Source organism: Condylura cristata, unplaced genomic scaffold (assembly GCF_000260355.1).
Source record: "Condylura cristata isolate star-nosed mole 26May11 unplaced genomic scaffold, ConCri1.0 scaffold00017, whole genome shotgun sequence".
Classification (NCBI taxonomy): Eukaryota; Metazoa; Chordata; class Mammalia; order Eulipotyphla; family Talpidae; genus Condylura; species Condylura cristata.
In genome coordinates this window covers 28,465,393-28,485,360 of record NW_004567118.1, presented here as the reverse complement: position 1 = coordinate 28,485,360, position 19,968 = coordinate 28,465,393, and the positions used below count along the sequence as shown (strand labels likewise).

Here is a 19,968-nt window from a genome sequence, read left to right as displayed (position 1 = left end):
GTTGGCTGAAGTTATCTGAAGACTTTACTGGAACTGAAGGATCTACTTCCAGTAAGTTTAGTCATAGGACTGTTGGCAGGGAAGCCAATTTCTTGCCATAAGGTCCTTTTCATGGGTGTTTAGAAGTAACTTCCCCCTAGAGTTAGTGACCTAAGAAAGAGCAATGAGGAGGAAACTCCGGTACCTTTTATGACCCTGTTTTGGGAGAAATACACTGTCACTTCACCTTATTCTATTGATATTTTTTTGAAAACAAATTACTAAACCCACCCCACATTCAAGGGGAAAGGAATTAACATTTACTTCTTGATAGGAAAACCATCAAGAACTCATGGATATCTTTTAAAACCACTATATTCTGCCTATGGTCACAAATTATTTATATTCTTCCCACGTGAAAAATACTCTCTTCCAGAGTCCCCAACAGTCTCATCATATGACAGCAATGATATATTGAAAATTCAGAATCTTACTGTGCTATAAATGGGGGGATACGGTGTTTAAGGATAGGGTATTTAGGGATAATTCTTACTAAGTGTGGAAATTAACTCAAAAAGGTATAGAGGACTTACTACACCCATTGGTTCTAAAAGAGGGAGACACAACACGCCATGCAGGGGGTCCTATGAGAGGAGTACCCAAGGAGCCAGCCCAACTAAGCAGATGAGGAGCAGAGAGCACGAGGGGTGCCTTCATTGGGATCTGTGTGGAGCATACAACAAAAGGTGTCGGGATTTCCCAGTGTAGTTGCATGTCACTAGGTCATAGGCAGGGGAGTAGAAGAAGGGGAAATTGTGGCAGGAATCAGTTTTCTCACATTGGTGCACCTCATGCTCACAAGCTGCTTATGGGGATATTGAAGCATCAGGAAAGAAAATATGAAGGCTTAACAGTTATGATATATTTGCCATCTATTGTGAGTTGAATGTGTCTCCACTCCTCTCTCCAAATTTATGTGTTGAAGATTTAACCTCCAGTACCTCAGAAAGTGTACTTGGAGGTAGGTTTTTTTTTTTTTTAAAGAATTATTTATCTATGCATACAGAACTGGGGTACAGGCCAGAGGTGCAGGGGCAGTGAGAGGATTCACCAGAGACAGAGTGGGAAGCAGAATAGGCAGATTGATGAAGTACACTGCTGAGGGGAGCAGTAGGTGGGTTGGGAGAGGTCTGCCGCACCATGTGGGGCATGCTGGGCTCGAACTCATGCTGAAATGACTTTAGCTTCTTAGTAGTACTGTGCTTTCACCTGCTGCGTCACCAGGGAGGGCCCAGGAGATAGGGTTTTTAAAAGAGTGATTATGTTAAAATTAGATAAGTAGGGTGGGCCCAGGAGAAGAGGGGATCAGGAACACAAAGAGACCCCAAGTAGCACACACACAGAGGAAAGAGCACACCACCTCCCGGTGAGCATGTATCTGGGACTGCACTTACCTGCAGGCTTGACTGGGTACAGGATTGCTTTTCTAGGGGACACACCCATATGACTATTTGCTAGAGGCCTAAATTTCTAGCCATGAACTGTGGGAAATCCATACAACAGAATATTAACTAGTGACAAAAATAAATGAAATATTAAGACTTGAAAAAACATGGAGGAAACTTAAATGCATTTTGTTAAGTGAAAGGCTATACTGATGATCATTCTAAACATATGATACTCTTAAAAGACAAAACTATGGAGAGAGTAGAAAGTTAAGTAATTGCCAGGCATTTGGGACCAGGGAAGGAGGGATGATTAGGTGACATAGAGGAGATTTTAGGGCTATGAAGTAATTCTGTGTGATACTAACAGTGGACAAATGTTATTTTACATTTGTTAAAACCCAAAGAATGTATAATATCAAGAGTGACTCATCCCTAAAATAAATTATGGACTCTGGATAATAATACCTCAATGTTGGTTAATAGATTGTAATAAATGTACCACCAGATGTTGTCAGATGTTGGTGGGGGAGGAGGTTTTGTATTAGGAGAAAGAAGTATGCGGGAATTCTATGTATTTTGTGCTCAGTTTTGTTGTAAGTCTAAAACTGCTCTCAAAAACAAAACCCACCAATAACAACAATTAAACAGCCAAGTGTCAAGAAACTACAGATTTTACTTTTTAAAATGGAGAAAACACAGGCCTATAATTTTCTGCCTTCACAAAGCATTAGAAACAGATTAACTTCTGTTTTGTAGCAGAAGGATTCAACTAGTGGGATGGAAGAATTGTTCTCAGTTGGAGAACACTATTTGGAATACAGACAGTTGTCTGTGGTAGTTGTGAGCGTTCTGGCTCTGTCTATTTAGGTAAGCAGGGATTTGTCAGGTACCATTCAGCTCCATTCCTGGAATATGCCTGTGTACAGAAGGGGAAATGGCACAGGGTCTGGGGGCTTAGAGATACCTTTGGGCATCTGCAACATAGAGGAGCCACAACTAGAAAATAGAGTGATTCTTGTTGCATGGGATACTGCCACGGCAGCCCAGGAGGCCCAAGGTCACGAGAAGGCAAGACTGCCTTACTTGGTGGATCCTGCCAATTCCTTTTTTTTTTTGACATAATTGACATAATTTCAGATTTACAGAAAAGTATATTTCACTCAGATTTCCCCCAATTTTAACATCACTACGTTTACCTTTTATCTCTTTCCCTCTTCCTTTCTACACACACACACACACACACACACACACACACAACTTTTCTTCTCTATCACTTGAGAACATATTGTAGACCTGATGCTTCTTTACCCCAAATAAGTGTACTATACAATGTTTACTCCTAAAAACAAGGACATTCTCATATATATCTACCATAATTCTCAAGATCAGGAAATTAGCATTGATATAATACTTTAATCTTCAGATAACATTAGATTTTGCCAATTACTCCGATGACCATAGTAATAAAATTAAATCCTCGATCATGCACTGTATTCAGTTGCCATGTCTCTTTAGTCTACTTTTCCTCAGTCTTTTATAGCAGTGATCTTTTTGCGAAATACAGGCCAGTTATTTTGTAAGATAGTCCTCAATCTGAGTTTGTCAGTTGTTTCTTTATATTAGTTTCAGGTAAAGCATTTCCCTAGAAATATCAGTTCTATTCTCTGTGCATCACATCAGGCTCCAGGACATTGCCAATGTTAGCTTGGTTACTAGGTTAAGGTGGTGTCTGCCAGGCTTTTGTATTCAGGATTCTTTCCAATCTATTTCCCCTGGAAGGAGTGTCCCAGGACAAAACAGGCAGAGTGGACAATGTTCAGCAAATAACTCTTCAAAAGTAGGCTTACATGACCTTTGTATGCATGCCTCACTAAGCACCCCCTATGCGGCTTAAAGGTCTGTTTTGTGCCATTCTTCAGCGTTTAGAATGCTTTATTATGATCCTGATGGTACTTCCAAAGACCAGCATGATGCCGGGCACCTAGTTGGTGTTGATAAATGTTGATAAATGGATGAATGTGACAGGCTAGAAAAGACAGAGGAGAAAAAGCCAAGACTGATGATAGATTTCCAGGGAGGCTATCTCCCTGATACAGACAACATCTGCACCTGGAGAGGAAGAAGGGTGGCAGCTTCCAGATGTCTGGAGTGGCTGTACCCCATTTCAAGCTGAGATAGTGTTTCAGGGCTGGAAGACAGTTATTACTGGTCATCTGGATTATGTGTTGAGGCAAAGTCCTAGTGGTCCCTATATTTAAGGCAGTTATTTCTAAGACTCCTGCCACAGCATCAGGAGAAAGACAGAAAGGTTATAGCCCTCAAAGAACAGAACTGAGGTGGAGAGAGGACAGGAGGTTGGGAAGATGAGATCAAACATCTGGTCACTGAATGACTTGCCAAACTCAGGAGTGACTGTGCAAAGCCCAAAGGCTCCAAAGAGCTCATCCACATCTGTTAATCACTCAGTTGGGAATATCAAAGGAAGTTGCCTAAAAGCACAAAGATATCCTGAGCCAAAGTTCTAGGTATGGATAAGTTATCCTGGGCAAGAAGGTAGTCAATGGGAAGAATGGACTAGTTTAAATTAGACAGAAAAGTAAGATTCTATAAAGGAGACTGAGGGCGCAAAGGGTAAAAATATCAGGACCTAATTTTAAGTGAAAAGGTAAAATCAAATTAGATGCAAAAAAAAAAAAAAAGAAACACTAACCAATTATAAATAAGAAAAGTAGATACAAGATAAACAAGCATCTCAAAGGTAGTTTCACATTAAAACGGAAAGCCTATTTGCTCAGGAAATTCTTATTTCCTGCCCTCTTTGTTTGCTTGGAAAACACAGTAGAGCAGACCATCTGGGGTAATTAATTCTGGGGTAAAAATGTCAGAACCTGGGTAAACAAAGATTAGTGCCAAGATAACAACAATAAAGAGGAACCAGGAACTAACAAAGAAACAAATTCAAAGGGATAGAATTCTGGACAAAATTCAGAAGATTCCAGGGAAAAAACTGTTCTGCTATCACCTAAGTTTTTGAATGACACGGCCTTAGGATAGTTCTTGCTCTTTTATATTTAAAAGGATCTGAGGTTTCAAATACATTTCTGTAAAACTTCCATAAAATAAGTGGAAAGAGGTAAAAATCACATATTTAAGGGCCCTCCCTGGTGGCGCAGCGGGTTAAAGCACTGCACTGAGAAGCTAAAAGCCACTTCCGCATGAGTTCGATTCCCGCCTGCCCCGGAGGAGACCACATGGAGTGGCAGACCTCTCCTGACCCGCCCGCTGCTCCCCTCAGCAGTGTACTTCGTTGATCTGCCTGTTCTGCTCCCCACTCTGTCTCTGGTGAAGTCTCTCACCGCCCCTGAGTCTCTGGCCTGTACCCCAGTTCTGTATGTACAAATAAATAAATCTTTTAAAAAAAAAAAATTTCCTTTAAAAAAAAAAAATCACATATTTAAGAACAAAACCAAAAAACCCTTTCTCCTAAAGTCTAAGACCCAAGACCATATCTGGAAAGCTGAAGTAACTGCAGAGGTTGTTAGCGCTCATAGTGATTGTGGCTTTGGCAAACCACCCTTTTACAGTCTGTTCCACCAATGTCCTAAAGCATACAAAATAACTTGGAAGCAAGAGTCTTAAAGTCTGAGCTTCATAGGCACCTCCCCTCCACTTCTCTGTGCTAACTAATGATATGCTAATCAATGCCTTAGCCTTAAAATCCAGTGGGAGGGGGAAAAATAATAATGAACATAGAACTGAGGCCAAGACATCAATACACAAAGGTAGTTGGAATCAAATTTCACCTCAACTGGAATATCAATTTTGGACTCAGGTTTAAATAATTACCTTTGAGCAATGAGAACCACTAGAAATTCTTAAGCAGGGAAGGTGTTATAAACACTGAATTTAAACTTAGACAGACTTGGTTACTAACCTTTCTGAGTATCATTGCCTTATCTACAAAAGAGGGAAATTAAGTTGTTGCTTTGCCTACTTAAACTCATTTCTTCAGCTTCAAACCAACCACTTTATTATTTATTTTAGTGTATAAGAACCGGGATGTAGGCTTAGAGGTACAGGGAGTGAGAGGATTCACCAGAGATAGTGTGGGGAGCAGAACAGGGAGATCGACTGAAATCTACTGTGAGGGGAACAGCAGGTGAGACAGCCGAGGTCTGCTGTGCTATGTGGGTCAGCTCCTTGGCTGGGGATTAGATTCAGGTGGCAGCAAGGATAGTGCTGAGACTTAACCCCCGGGCTATCAGGGAGGCCCACAAACACTTTATATAGTTGTGAGGATTAAATAATATAAAGTTCTTAGCATTTATTATTTTGAGTAGAGTTTTATTTCCAGAAATTTCATGGGGCAGGTTGTCGCCTAATTAAGCAAGATACAAGGGCCTGGCCTGGGGGAACAGAGAGCTGCTGGATTTGACACTTTCAGATTCAGACTACCATTTGTCTGCTGCTGCATAAGAAATGACTTCCAAATTTAGTAGCTTAAAATGACAATTCATTTTCCCCAGACGCTGGTGCAGCATCATTAATTGAATACAACCCTACACACTGATGTGGGTATGCCGTTCTAATCATATATTCTTAAAAGATACAAGAGTCTGTTTCTTTAGTCACATATTGATTTCACTTATCTTTGGCAATGGGCTACAGAGACAGATATTCAAAGAGTGTGAGTGGCCTAGATGGTAGCCAGGTGGAGGATGCATGCAGGGGCTGCCTCGTGGGGTCACCATTAGGTCCAGTCATCTGCTGCCATGCAAAAATCTGAACTCAGGGTGGCCACATTTCCCAATTTTTCAAGAGGTGCTAGACATGCAGGTGTTATAGTGGCGGCAATTCACTTTAATTGTAAAGAGAAAAACATATTTGGAATTTGAAAGTAGTTGGTGGTATACTAGTTAGTAGCCCTGGTCCACATACTGAAATGTGAGCAGACAAAGTAAACCTGGACTGGGGCTAGCTGTCCACCTCCAACGCGTTTTCTTTAAGACTTTAATGTCAAGAAGCAAAAGAGGAAGTGTGATGCAGCAGCTCTGGAAACCTAGGCTATTTGTAGTCCCCCCCAGGGAAAGACAGCAGTGTCCTGCCTCGTCTCACCTCTCCCCCACATGGAGTGATGTGACTCCCAGTCAGTCCAGCAGCTAGGAGGTAGTAGGTCAGTGTGGGGGTGGGGATGGTAACTGTAGACTTGATGGGCTCCTAGACTCTGCTAAGCCAAATGACAAGGAGTGGAAAAGCGGAGCAAGATTTTAACCCACCTCTCCCCTCCCAAAACAAGTAATATTACCTCTTTTCTAATAATAAAGCAGTCTCCCTGGATACCCAACCTAACATTGTTTCATCAACAAAGTAATGGCAAAGGAGAGAGGTCTGCAACTCTCACATGGAAGAGAGGATCTGCTTGTACAAAGGACAATTCATATTGTAGAAGCTCAGAGTTCCTGGAGAAAGCATTTCACATACACTGTCTCTCACAGCTAGGCAGTGTCAGGGCTGTTACTGCCCTCACCGGAAGGAGAAACTGGGACTGAGGGTGATCAGAATGGCTTTTAGATGGCTTCAGGAACTGCAGGAAGGATGTATGGGAGAAAAATTTCCTTCTTCCTGGTGCCCACCTCTGCATAATCATTTACTTATTCAACAAATCCTTACTGAAAACCTCTGCTGGACTAGCATTCTTCTAAGCCTTGGGAATACAGCATACACAGACCCAGGCATTAAAACTTCCCTTTGGCTGTGTCAGTTATCCTTACTCTGAACCATGACCCAGACTGCCCTTGCTCTGGTTGGATCAGTGACTTCAGGCCAACTTTTGGAGTTTACTCCAGAGGCCTTAGTTGTTTCCCTGGTATTTGGTCACTTCTTGCAATGCACTGATCTGCTCCAGAAATTCAACATGCTTTACTGTTTGAAGCATGGACAGCTGGCAGACTCAGATCTCAGTCTCAGCTATGCCTTAATTCTGACCTAATTTTGCAATATGTTTCAAGCAGGTCACACAATTCTCTGTGCTTGCCATTCTGAGGGCAGGGGTGGGTCATAGAGTTTTTCTTAAGGCAGGAAAGGAAACTGAGCTCAACTGGAGAGATAACCAGTCTCTAAGGCACATTGGATCAACCTCTTCTGTCAATTTTTTGTCTTTCATCTATATCTCTGATATTCCCATTTTCCAGGGCAACTGTCTGAAGAAAAGGAATAGGCAGGGGAAGGAATGAGTACTAGACACATGCCAGGCAGTGCCAACAGCTCCGCACCATTCCATGCTCTGCAGGCATCTACTGGCTGTAGTTGGTAGAGCTGTGTCCCCACCCACAAAAATTCATTCAAGTCCAAAATTGTAAACCTGACCTTACTTAGAAAGGAGCTCTCTACAGGGGCCCTCCCTGGTGGCACACTGTGAAGCTCTCTGATCCCCAGCCAGGGAGGTGACCCACATGGTGTAGCAGACCTCTCCTGACTCCCACTGCTCTCCTCAGCAACATGTTACAGTCAATCTGCCTGTTTTGTCTCCCACTCTGTCTCTGGTGAATCCTCTCACCCCCCACACCTCTGGCCTGTACCCCAGTTCTGTTAGCATAAATAAATAAATCTTTTTTTTTTTTTAAAAAGGAGGTTTGTACAGATGTGATTAAGATAAGGATTTCTAGATGAGATCACCCTTGATTAAGATTAGTCTTAGATCTTTGGGGTCTAAAAGTGGCGTTATAAGAGACAGCAAAGGAAAACACAAAAAATGGAAAAGGGCATGTAAAGACCCATATGAAAATGAGGCAGAGACTGTTCTACAAGTCATGAAACACCAAAGGTTATAGACAGATGTGAGAGCAAAGAGGAAGAAAGGCATGGAATGGATTCTCCTCAGAGCCTCCATGGATGAAGCCAGAGAATACATCTTCTCTTGCCCTGGGGCCTTTGGCAACAGATCTCAGAGAGCTGGCTGATGTTCAGAGACACACAAGTGTTGACTTAGCAAAGTGTCTGTTCCCCAGAAGACTAGACCTGGGGCCCTTGTAAGGTGCTGGGTTTTGTAGCTTTAGGAGGAGTGGGATCTTCTTGCTCATCCACATCAGATCTGTCTGCTCCAATTTCAGGCCTTTCTTCCTGCCTAATCCACAGACTGTTTTCTAGCTGACCTTTAGCAATTTCTAGCTCTTCCTCTGTTTGTAAAACAGCCACAGTTTCCCAGGGTTAGTGTGAGGAACAGAGCCCAGGTGTGGCTTTGCAAACTAACATTGCTTCATATGGACTTCGTTGCAAGGAAACATCGAAGACTTGATTCTTCATCATCTGTACAAATCAGAGGCCTTCAGCCCAGTGTCCTGAGTGGTGACTCTGCATCCAGGCACTTATGTTTTTGACATCATGGCTTGGCCACTCCATGAAGCCCTGGCCTTGGCCAGGGTGGTATTTAACAAAAGCAATCTTCAGATCTGGCCAAATCTCTTTGAGCTCATTAACAACCTGATTTGTGAACTCTCTGCCACTGTGAGACTCTAACACATTGGGTATTCCAAAAATTGTGAAAATATCCAATAGGCCACTATTGGATAATATTGGATATTTGTGAAAATATCTATGGGCCTGTTTGGCTTTTAGTGGCAGCAAAATAATAAACTTGGTCAAGTAGTCCTGGTAATATAAGATAAACTTGAATTCGCCATCAGCATTTGACTGCATGTCAAATACTTCAATTTGGCATCTGCAGTCAATGTCCTTAAAAGGCACAGGTTTGGGTGCAAGGCCTCTCTTGGGTACTGGGTTCTTTTGGGGACACTATTTTCACAGTTAGGTATAAGACCATGACTTCTTGCAGCTCCCCGAGTATGCGTGTCCACCCACCATGTCCAATATTGAGATGGATATCCTGAAGTATATCAAACAGTTCTTCCTTATGAACATAAAACCGTACCCACTTTCACTCTCCATGGCTAGCCTCTATTAGTTTCTCTGTGCCTTGTACAGAAATCACATCATATTTTGCTGCACAGTGATAGTTATGTGAAGACTTCTTTCACTTTTCCTTAGCTTCTTTGACTTCCTTTATTGCTTGAAAGTACTTTTCTTTGGAAAATACCTTGCTATTGTAATTTTCATGTCACTTATCTCCACTTCCATTTCACTTGTATTTGAAATACTGGGGAGATCATTTCCAGCTCTCTGTGGCATCATGGATTGCTGCAGGAAGGTTCCTGAGAAGGGGAGAAAGAAACAGAGCAAAGTTAAATTCATCTGGAAGACTTCCCCTTGAAAGTTCCTCATTAATTCTTTCATCTGATTTTTGAAGACTATTACATGGAAGAAAAGTAACAGAATAGTACAAAGCAGAAACAGAAAAAGCATTTAGAAAGCAAGGAGGACCATTCAAAACCACATCTTTCAAAACTGTAAGACAGTTACAAGTATGTAGTAATTTTAGATGTTAGAAAAACAGAATAAACAGTGAATCCATTAGCTCATACAGTTAAACCGAATTAACTGGTCTTTATTAACTGATTAAGAGAGAGGATTGATGAAAATGTCTAAGGCAGTGGGTTCATGTCTTATCTTCTGCACCTTTTAAAATAATATAAATGTGAGAAAGTTCCTAGCAATTTTCACATGATAACAGCAAACTCTGAACATGAAGTTAACACCAGGGAGGTTAGTCACAACCAACATAAAAACAAGTAGTTTCTTGTGGCTAAAAAGTCTGTCCTCACTGTAGGAAAGTGAAGGAGAAAGCAGTGGTGTATTTTTAAATGATGGTTTTCCCTGCTCATTAAGAACAGGATTAGTCAATGAAAATCTTGAGCCCTTCTCTGAGGGACCATGTTCTCATAACTATCCAGCATTGTGTTCCTGCAACAGTCCTGACAGGCTTCCAACTTTCAACTCTGGTCATATCTTCAAATGTCGCTGAAAAGGACACCAGCTACTGCCACAGGGACCATTCTGTCTTAGGTCTTGCTAAGGAGCAGCTGCGGCAGGACTTGCAGAGGCCAGGGAGGATGGCATGCTAACAAAGTGACACTAAATGTGAGTCATGGGACCACTATACATAGAAAAAAAAGACAACAGAAGTAAATAAAAGGTCTTATATCTAACAAGATGAATCCAACTTTGTGGGTAAGAAAAAGGGATTTTGCTCTTCTGAGTGGCCTATGGGACTACTCTGTTTTGACTCTACCTGAGCTGCAGCACTCATATTTTCAGAATAATGCAGGGTCCAAGTGAATTTGAGCACTCTAATGCTGGAAGCCACTTTCAAGTACAGGCTTGGTGGCTCTGAACAGAGGCAGCAAGGGCTGTTTCCAGAGGTGGAATATTCACCAACATTTGATATAATAATTCACCTATATACACTTGAGCTCTATTAGGAGGCTATCATGCCAAGAAGATACCTCAATTAAAGTCCACATTCCACCAAATTCTACATGGAGAGAACTTGATACTCAGGTGTCTAAACTGAGACTCCTTAGAACTCCAGGTTATAGGATGGTGAGGAGATCAGGGGGAGAGTTCATAATGATCATAGGAACTCCAACGATCTTATGAAAATAAGATCCCTGGGATTCTAGCCATCAACAAATTAATTGCAGGGTGGGGCGTGGAGTGGGGAAGAGGGGCAAGGAAGAGAAAGATGGGAATGAGTAAGAGTTAGAGTCTTAGTTAAGGTAAGTCTGCTTCCAGGTCATGAAGTTACCCTCTAAAAAACGTTTCAAATTCCCTTGCTCTGCACCACTGGTTAACCATAGCACATTTCCAATTTTAAGACTCATTCGCTATAAAACTACAGACTTGTTGACAACTTTCATTTGGGTGGAACCTATATTAAGTGAATACACCCAAAATTTTTAAAATGTGGAAAATATGTATTTCATAACCAACAGAAAAGAATGTTTACAAAATGCTCTTTACTTTAAGTTTGAGTGTAATATACTCAGAGCAAAATGACATTTTAAAGGCTGTGAGAAGTTCTGCAGTAAATAAACTAGTTTGTTTTGTCCACCAGTTTCATTCAGTCATTGACATGGAAATTTGTTTTTGAAGAAACATCTTTTATCATCCCATAGTCCTAGAGATCCCCAGAAGAGACTGAAACAACAAGGTATTCAATGGGATTCAGGAAAGCACCTTTCAGATGCCTCACTGAACCTAGAAACTGAATCTCTCACAAACGGAGTGGCTATATAATAAAAAAAAAAAACCAAAAACAAAAAAAAACTGTACGGTACCATAAGAAAAACAGACACACAGTCCAATGGAATAGACTAGAAAGCCAAGAAATAAACCTACATATGTATGAACAACTAATCTTTGACAAAGAAGCAAAAACTATGCAATGGAACAAGGACAATTTGTTCAATAAATGGTGCTGGGAAAATGGGACCATGACATGCAAACAAATGAAGCTAGATTACTGTCTCACACCATGCACAAAACCAACTCAAAATGGATAAAAGAATTGGACATATGTTATGAAATCATAACATATATAGAAGAAAATACAGGTAAAACTCTATACATGACATACATTGCAGTAACATCTTTAGACACATCCCCTAAAGGAAGTGAAGGAAAAGATGAATAGCTGGGACCACATCAAACTAAAAAGCTTCTATACAGCAAAAGAAACATTAACCAAAACAAAGAGACATCCTACTGATTTGGAGGAGATTTTTGCACACAATACAACTGATAAGGGACTGATCACAATGATTTACAAAAAGCTGACTCAACAAAAACAAAGTAAACAATCCAGTCAAAAAATAGGCAGAAGGGTCTACTTCTCCAAAGAGGAAATGCAAATGGCCAACAGGTATATGAAGAAATGTTCATCGGCTCTCTCTGGTGGCGCAAGGGGTTAAAGCATAGTACTACAAAGCTGTCCGCAGCCACTGCAGCAGGAGTTTGATACCCTGACAGTGTGCTGACCCACGTGGCGCAGCAGACCTCTCCTGTCTCATCCACTGCTCCCCTCAGCAGTGTGTTTCAGTTAATCTGCCTGTTCTGCTCCCCACTCTGTCTCTGGGTGAATTCTCTTACTGTGCCTGCACCTCTGGCCTGTACCCCAGTTCTGTATGCATAAATATATAAATCTTTAAAAATGTTCATCACTTGTGGCCTTCCCTGGTGGCGCAGTGGGTTAAAGCACAGTACTGAGACTCTAAAGCCGCTTCCGCATGAGTTCGATTCCTGCCTGCCCCGGAGGTGACCACATGGTGTGGCAGACCTCTCCTGACCCACCCGCTGCTCCCCTCAGCAGTGTACTTCGTCGATCTGCCTGTTCTGTTCCCCTCTCTATCTCTGGTGAAGCCTCTCACTGCCCCTGCGCCTCTGGCCTGTACCCCAGTTCTGTATGCACAAATAAATCTTTAAAAAAAAATTAAAAAAAAATGTTCATCACTTGTAATCAGGGAAATGCAAATCAAAACCACAATGAGATACCATCTTATATCAGGGAGGCTGACACATATTAAAAAAACAGGAAACAAGAAATGTTGGTGAGGATGTGGAGAAAAAGGAACTCTGCTCCACTGCTGGTGGGAGTGCAAACTGGTCCAATCACTATGAAGAGCTGTGTGGCGTTTCCTCAGATTACTAAAAATGGAGCTACCATATGACCCAGCAATTCCACTCCTAGGAATCTACCCAAAGACACAAAAACATTAATTCAAAGGATACCTGCACCCCTATGTTTATTGTAGGACTATTTACAATAGACTTGGAAACAATCCAAATGTTTAAAACAGAAGACTGGATCAAGAAGATGTGGTGTATTACCATGGAATATTACTCAGCAATCAAAAAAACTCATGACTTCTGTAGCAACATGGATGGAGCTGGGATTATGCTCAGTGAAATATGCCAGAAGAAAAAGAAAATGGTTTTACTGATAGGAGGAATGGAGAGGAACCAAACAAAGGATCAGGAAACAAATAATTATAATAAATTGAAAAACAAAATTAATAGCTAACTATAAATCAGAGACATTCTGCAGGGAAGGGGGAGAAAGAGAGATCAAAACGGGAGGAAAGAGCACAACAGAGTATGGTGATGGTGCAGGACTATGATGATGGGGATTGGTGGTGGGAATTTTACAGGAACTACTCTGGAGAGGAGAAAACATACATTGTACAAAATGAATGGGTCCTCCCTGGTGGCACAAGTGGTTAAGACTCTGCTATGAAGCTGTTGGTAGCCACTGAAGCACCAGCTAGATCCCTGGCACCCTCTCCAGTCTCACCTGATGCTCCCCAAAGTAATATATTCTAGTCAGTCTTCAGTTCTGCTCCCCATTCTTGTATACACAGATGAAATACATCTTTTTTTTTTTTTTAAAAGGGAGGATATATATATATATATAAAGAAATTGAGTGACTGTCCTGGCTGCTATATGATATTCTTTGGGCACTGTACAGAAAGAGTCCTATGTCCATCCTATAAAGAGATGAAGACAGGATGGAAAGAATTTAAAATCAGGGGCTCCCTGGTGGCATTAGAGTTAAATTTCAGCTATGTCACTGCTATGGCCTGAGTTTGATCCCCAGCCAGGGAGCTAACCCACATTTGTTACCCCAGACCTCTCCTGTTTTGCCCACTGCTCCTCTCAACAGTGTATTTCAGTAAATCTGCCTATTATTGCTCCCCTCTTGTCGCTGGTCCCCACTCAAACGCCCACCTCATGCCTACAACTCAGGCCTATGTCCCCATTCTTCTATGCATAAATAAATGATTTTAAAAGGATGTTTACAAAAAGAAGTTAACTCAAAACGTGCAAATTCTCAGCCTGTTATATGTGATAAGGTCCTTGCACCTACCATGAAATTCTAAAGTGTAGCTTGAGGCAAATTTGGTTAGTAGACTAATTTGGTTTGTCCACACAATGTTTAGTTTTTAAAGTGTGAATGTTTACCTATATTTACAAATTGGGACAGTTCATATTCTAGATTTGACTTTCTTGAAAAATAGAAAGAGCTGCTTGGTAACAAGCTGGAGAGGAACAGCTACTTTACGTTATTTATTTATTTACTTATTAAAAGGCAGGAAAGGCAGACTTATTGAATACTCCACAAAGAGGAGCAGAGGTGAAACAAGAGTGTCTGTGCCAGTTACCTTTAGATTGAGGCTGTACTCTTTGGTTTCCCATAACTGCTTAAGTCGTCTATTCATTTATCTTATTTACTCTCCCTTGTAGCCTTCATTTCTTCTAACGCAACAAAAAGAGAAACATAGCGCTAAAGAAATGTGGTTAGCTTCCCAGTATGACTTGTTAGTGGAGTAACTGATAAAATTAGTTTAATTAGAGAAAATTGGAGACATTTCCTTTCCTTGCCCACTTGTGCATCTTCACTTTGGTCTCTCAGCTCCTAGATATCCTTGCATTCAAATCACACGTAAATCAGCCTCCTTTCCGATGCATTCACCAGCTCCACTTGCTAGCCATCACCCTCCCAGGAATGCCTGCACTCCCTGAAGCTCTTTGCTTCTTTGTATTTTTAGCCGACTGGTTCAGATGAATATAACCTAGACCTATCTGCTTAAGCTGTATTCCCTCAGAAAGTGGCGACAAAACGACTACAAAAGACATCGGTCAAACACTTTACTTATAGTATTGAGGCAGTACAGAGTAGGTTCAGAGTCCAGGCTTACGAATTCAACTTCTCTTTTATTCCATGTATTGTGGTTAACTTGGGTAAGGAAACAGAGGTCTTCGATTTAACAATAAAATGGGGCGAATTCTAGTCTCCATCACGGTGAGTTGTTCTGAGGACTCCGTGAAAATGTAGATAAAAGCACTTATGCGAATAAAGCACCTTTCACAAGCCAGGAGCTCCCCTTGCTCCAGAAGACCCCCTTGCGAGGGAACCACCTCCTCTGCGTGCCCTCCTGATTTCCGCGGACTCAGATCTCCCGGTGCCTGGCTCCACGCGGGTCCGCCAGCTCTTCGCAGCCCCGCCCACTCCTCGCCGCCCCGCCCACTCCTCACCGCCCCGCCCACTCCTGCGGGGCCTCCGGCTCAGGGCTGAACGGATGAGCCGGGGAGGGCACAGGAGGGCGGGCAGGAGACCACCACGTCTGTGTCACTTTGTACAAGGGCGGGCAGTCCCGAGCGGGAAGCTGCCAAGGGCCGCAGGTCGCGGAACATGTGCACCCATCAGGCCGCGTGCAGCCACACCCCACCGCCGCCTCACCACCCGCCCACGAGGGCCCCGCCGGAAGCTGCTTCGCGCCGACCGGAAGCTCCGCCCCTCCCGGGCGCCAGCCATCGCAGAGACGGAACCCACTACTCAGGCCTAGAAATCCTGCCCGGCACCCGGTTCCTTGGTGCTCCGCTGGGTCAAGTGACCCGGACTACCATTCAGCTTCCCGCAGCAAAATCTTTTTTAACTATTTTCTCACTTTACAAAGCTTCCAGGTTGGTAAGTAAACTGCACTCTTCATTCTTAGTTTACAAGCTTAATCTTAATGAGGAAAGGTAGGGGCGCTCTTGTAACACCCTTTTACTTAATTCATTATCAAGTTTGAGGGCACCCGATTTTGATTTCTATGCTCTCAATAACTATGAACAAAACGGTAACGGGGACGGCTTCTCATGGGACCTACTGAAGCAGTTCTCGGGGATCCTAACAGGGAGCCATAGCAACTCCTGTTTAGTGTGAAAAAGGCTTTTCTAAAGGCAATACAAAACTTTTATGCAAAATCTTAAAAAACAAGCGGTATCTGTCAAATAGCCAGATATTTCTGCGTTAAGAACCGGGGTATAGGCCCTCCCTGGTGGCACAGCGGGTTAATAAAGCGCTGCAGTAAGAAGCTTAAGCCACTTCCGCATGAGTTCGATCCCCGCCAGCCCCGGAGATCCACATGGTGCTGCGGCAGACCTCTCCTGACCCACCCGCTGCACCCCTCAGCAGTGTTACTTCGTCGATCTGCCTGTTCTGCTCCCCACTCTGCCCCTGGTGAATCCTCTCACCCTCTGCATCTCTGGCCAGTACCCCAGTTCTGTATGAATAAATCAATCTTAAAAAAAAAAAAAAAGGAATCAGGGTATAGGCCAGAGGTGGGGTGGGGCTGGGCCTTGAGAGGATTCACCAGAGACAGAGTAGGGTGCATACAAGCTTACTGAAATACACTGCTGAAGGGGGCAACAGATGAGACAGGAGAGGTCTGGCACTCCATGTGTGGGTCAGCTCGCTAGTGGGGAATCCAACTGAGGCCATAGTGGTGATAGCTGAGACTTAATCCCTAGGCTCACATATACTTTTAGATGGGGAGAAATGTTCAATAGAGGCAGTGTGGCCCCACCAACTAGCTTTATACTTTAAAATGCTGCTGCTGCCTGCTTTAAAAATTTCATCAACCTTAAGAAAACTCGGAACACCAGTAATTAAAAAATTCATGTTCAAATGTAAAAAAACCAACTTTACTTCAACTGTACTTTTCATAAGTGAAATAAAAGCCAAAAGATTGGGGTGACCTGCTTCCGGAGATCTAAACTTTCCTGAAAACCGATCCATTAAGAACTAGGTAGCATCCCAAAGCACCACACATATAACAAAGGCTCTTCATTTTAGCTGTAAATTTTAATGAAAGTTGTACATAAACTACTTTATTCCTGCATCTTCTCAATTGTTTCTTCCTTGTATTTGCCCTTTTCCTTTCCTACTTGGCGAGATTTGGCTTTGCGTTCTAGGATCTTTTTGCGGTCTTTGTCCAGCTTTAGTCTAGTGATAACCACCTGCAAAGGAAGAAAAAACACTTCTAAGCTTTAAATAACTGAAAACATGGGAAATCTCAATATTCAACTCCATTTCTCACCTGGGGCTAGTGGACACCTAAACATGAAATGATTATGTAAATCACAGATGCCAGACAGCACCTGCAAAACTAGCACAGATCTTACTTCGAAAGATCTTCTGAAAACTCCAGACTAGACAAAATTTAGTTTTATGAAGAAGTCCTATGAAAATATTGTACTAGGTCTGGAAATAGTAACAGCATGGTGACCAGAAGAAATTCTCTGCCACCATTAAGTTTATTTTCCAGTAAGGGGAAGACAGAATGCAGTTAAGTCAATGTACTACAACAGTCTTTTAAATAGCAAAGACAGGGCAATGGGAGAGGCCAAGGAATGGAGAATAGGAACTAAATCACACAGGAAGATCAGGTAAGGCCCTACTTACTGATGGAGGTTACATTTGAACACCTAAAAAAGGGATAAAAGTAAAGAGCTCTCTGGCAAAGTGTCCAAAAGAGAAGTACATAGGTCCAGAAGTAGGAGAACAGAGTTTTACAGGTGTTTTTTAAACCTGGATTTCCCCGAAGTCCTATTAAAACAGATCTGTGGGTCTCATCCCCAAGTTCTCCTCAGTAAAGCTGGGAACAGAATCTGCAGGTTTATGAAATTCTCAGGTGAAGCTAGTCAAAAGACATATTGGGTAGCATAGTTGTAGGAACAGCAAGGAGGCGGCAGACTAGAAGATCATTGCGAGTGGAGTAAGCTTGGTTAAATGGTTGGTGAGGGAAGAGCAGGTTAAGTCTCATAGATCAGTTTAATGGTAACAGCAGTCAGTAGGTCTTACTGACTGACATAGGATATTTAAACAACAACAACAAAAAAGACCTTTTTAGCTGAACAATTGAGAGACTAGGGCTGTCACACACTGTGATGGTGGCAAACTAAGAGGTGGTTTCAAAGACAAAAGTTTGATGCCAAATTAGAAATCATGGATTAGAAATCCAAGTCAAAATGCAAAATAGGCAACTGGGTACTGAGAACTGGGTACAGCCACCCTCCTATAGATAGCTCAAGTCTTAAGACTGAAATTAAGAGATGTTGATGACCACGGAATGATAAAGAGTACAGATTAATGGTCATGCTCTAAATTCCCAGAGACTAAGAATCAGACACTGGGTTGGTGACCCTGGTAACAGCTGATCTGGTGATGGAGGCAAAATATGATTGGCATTAGGTTGAAGAATGAGACAACATTTGCTCTTAGGAGACTCATACTGAAGTGTGGCTGAAGTGTCAGGAGGCTTGTGACCACTGAGGTAGGGAAGTGAGATATGGGGAAATGAGATAAAGCAAAACATTAACAATGAATTCTAGGCAAAAGATGCTGGTTTTGACCTTTCTATAGTTTGAAATTAAATTCATGGTGCTAATACAAGATCTTTAAAAAAAAACAAAATAGGCCTTCCCTGGTGGCGCAGCAGGTTAAAGCACAGCAGTAAGAAGCTAAAGCCACTTCAGCATGATTTTGATCTCTGCCTGCCCCAGAGGTAATCCGAGGTGATCCGATCCACGTGATGCAGTGGACCTCTCCTGATCCACCTACTGCTCCCCTCAGGAATGTACTTGTCAGTTGGCCTGTCCCGATCCCCACTTTCTCTCTGGTGAAACTTCTCACCACCCCTGTACCTCTGGCCTGTACCCCAGTTCTGTATGTGTAAATAAATCTTACAAAAAAAAGAAAAAATAGACCCAAAACAGTTCATACTGTTTTGAATGATCACTCATTACCTCTACCTCTAATTAAACATTAAAAAAAGAGATTAGAGACAACAATATTGGTTAATTCACATTAAAGTCCAGGAAAGGCACCTGTTGCTATAGGAGTTAGGCTAACTGTAAATTTTTCTTTTTTAAAAAGATTTTATTTATTATGCATACAGAACTGGGGTACAGGTCAGACCTGTGGGGAGTGAGAGGATTCACCAGAGACAGAGTGTGGAGCAGAACAGGCAGATGTATTAAAATACACTTTTGAGGGGAGCAGTGGGTGGGTCAGGAGAGGTTTGCCACGCCATATGGGTCATCTCCAGGGATCTAACTCGTGCTACAGTGGCTGAGGTAGCTTCATAGTGCTGTGCTTTAACCTGCTGTGCCATCAGGTTGGGCACTAACTGTAAGCTTTAATGCACAAAAGCAAATTGTGTCTTTCCGCTCCATTTAACCTAAATACTAAGGTCCATTTATTGTTAATATGGTCGATCAATCAGGTCATTAACAACTTTTTAGGAAAACATACATTAAATAACAAACGTAAATGATGACCGAAAGGGGACCTTGATTTCATAAAGATTTTAAAGTTTCCAGCACATCTAAAACCAGCAGTTATTTCTAGGGGATTGCCCTGCAGCAAGTAACATATCACATTGCCAATGGTTGCACTTCTCTCTCAAGCATTCACCTACCTTACTGGGGTGAATGCCCACATGAACGGTTGTGCCATTGGCCTTCTCCCGCTGCACTCGTTCAATGTAGATGACGTACTTCTTCCTGTAAACCTGGACTACTTTGCCAATTTGCTGTCCTTTATAGTGTCCCCGAACAACCTAAAGAAAATTAAAAAACAGAAATATGCAGATAGAACAAACTGGTAAATAGGAAAAGCATTAATCATAAACATTCTACAGACTCAAATTTTTTTTTTTATTAAAAAGTTTATTTTTACATCATTTTTCACATTTTTTTTTTCATCTCAATTGTAATCCCCATGGGTTTCCCATCACCAAATCACCCCTGTGCCACCACCAT

At 42.1% G+C, this 19,968-nt stretch overlaps 1 protein-coding gene across 2 annotated transcripts in view; it reads right to left on the bottom strand.

The window, feature by feature from the left end:
- Window positions 1–16,989: 16,989 nt before the first annotated feature.
- RPL26 (ribosomal protein L26) overlaps window positions 16,990–19,968 on the bottom strand; it is a 5,495-nt gene continuing 2,516 nt past the window's right edge. For both annotated transcript variants that reach the window (XM_004684609.2, XM_012725980.1), the window contains exons 3-4: window positions 19,626–19,766; window positions 16,990–17,163 (exon numbers count right to left, since the gene is read on the bottom strand). In XM_004684609.2, coding sequence (XP_004684666.1) covers window positions 17,035–17,163; window positions 19,626–19,766 — 270 coding nt within the window. In that variant the 3' untranslated portion in view covers window positions 16,990–17,034. The remainder of the gene's footprint in view (window positions 17,164–19,625; window positions 19,767–19,968) is intronic.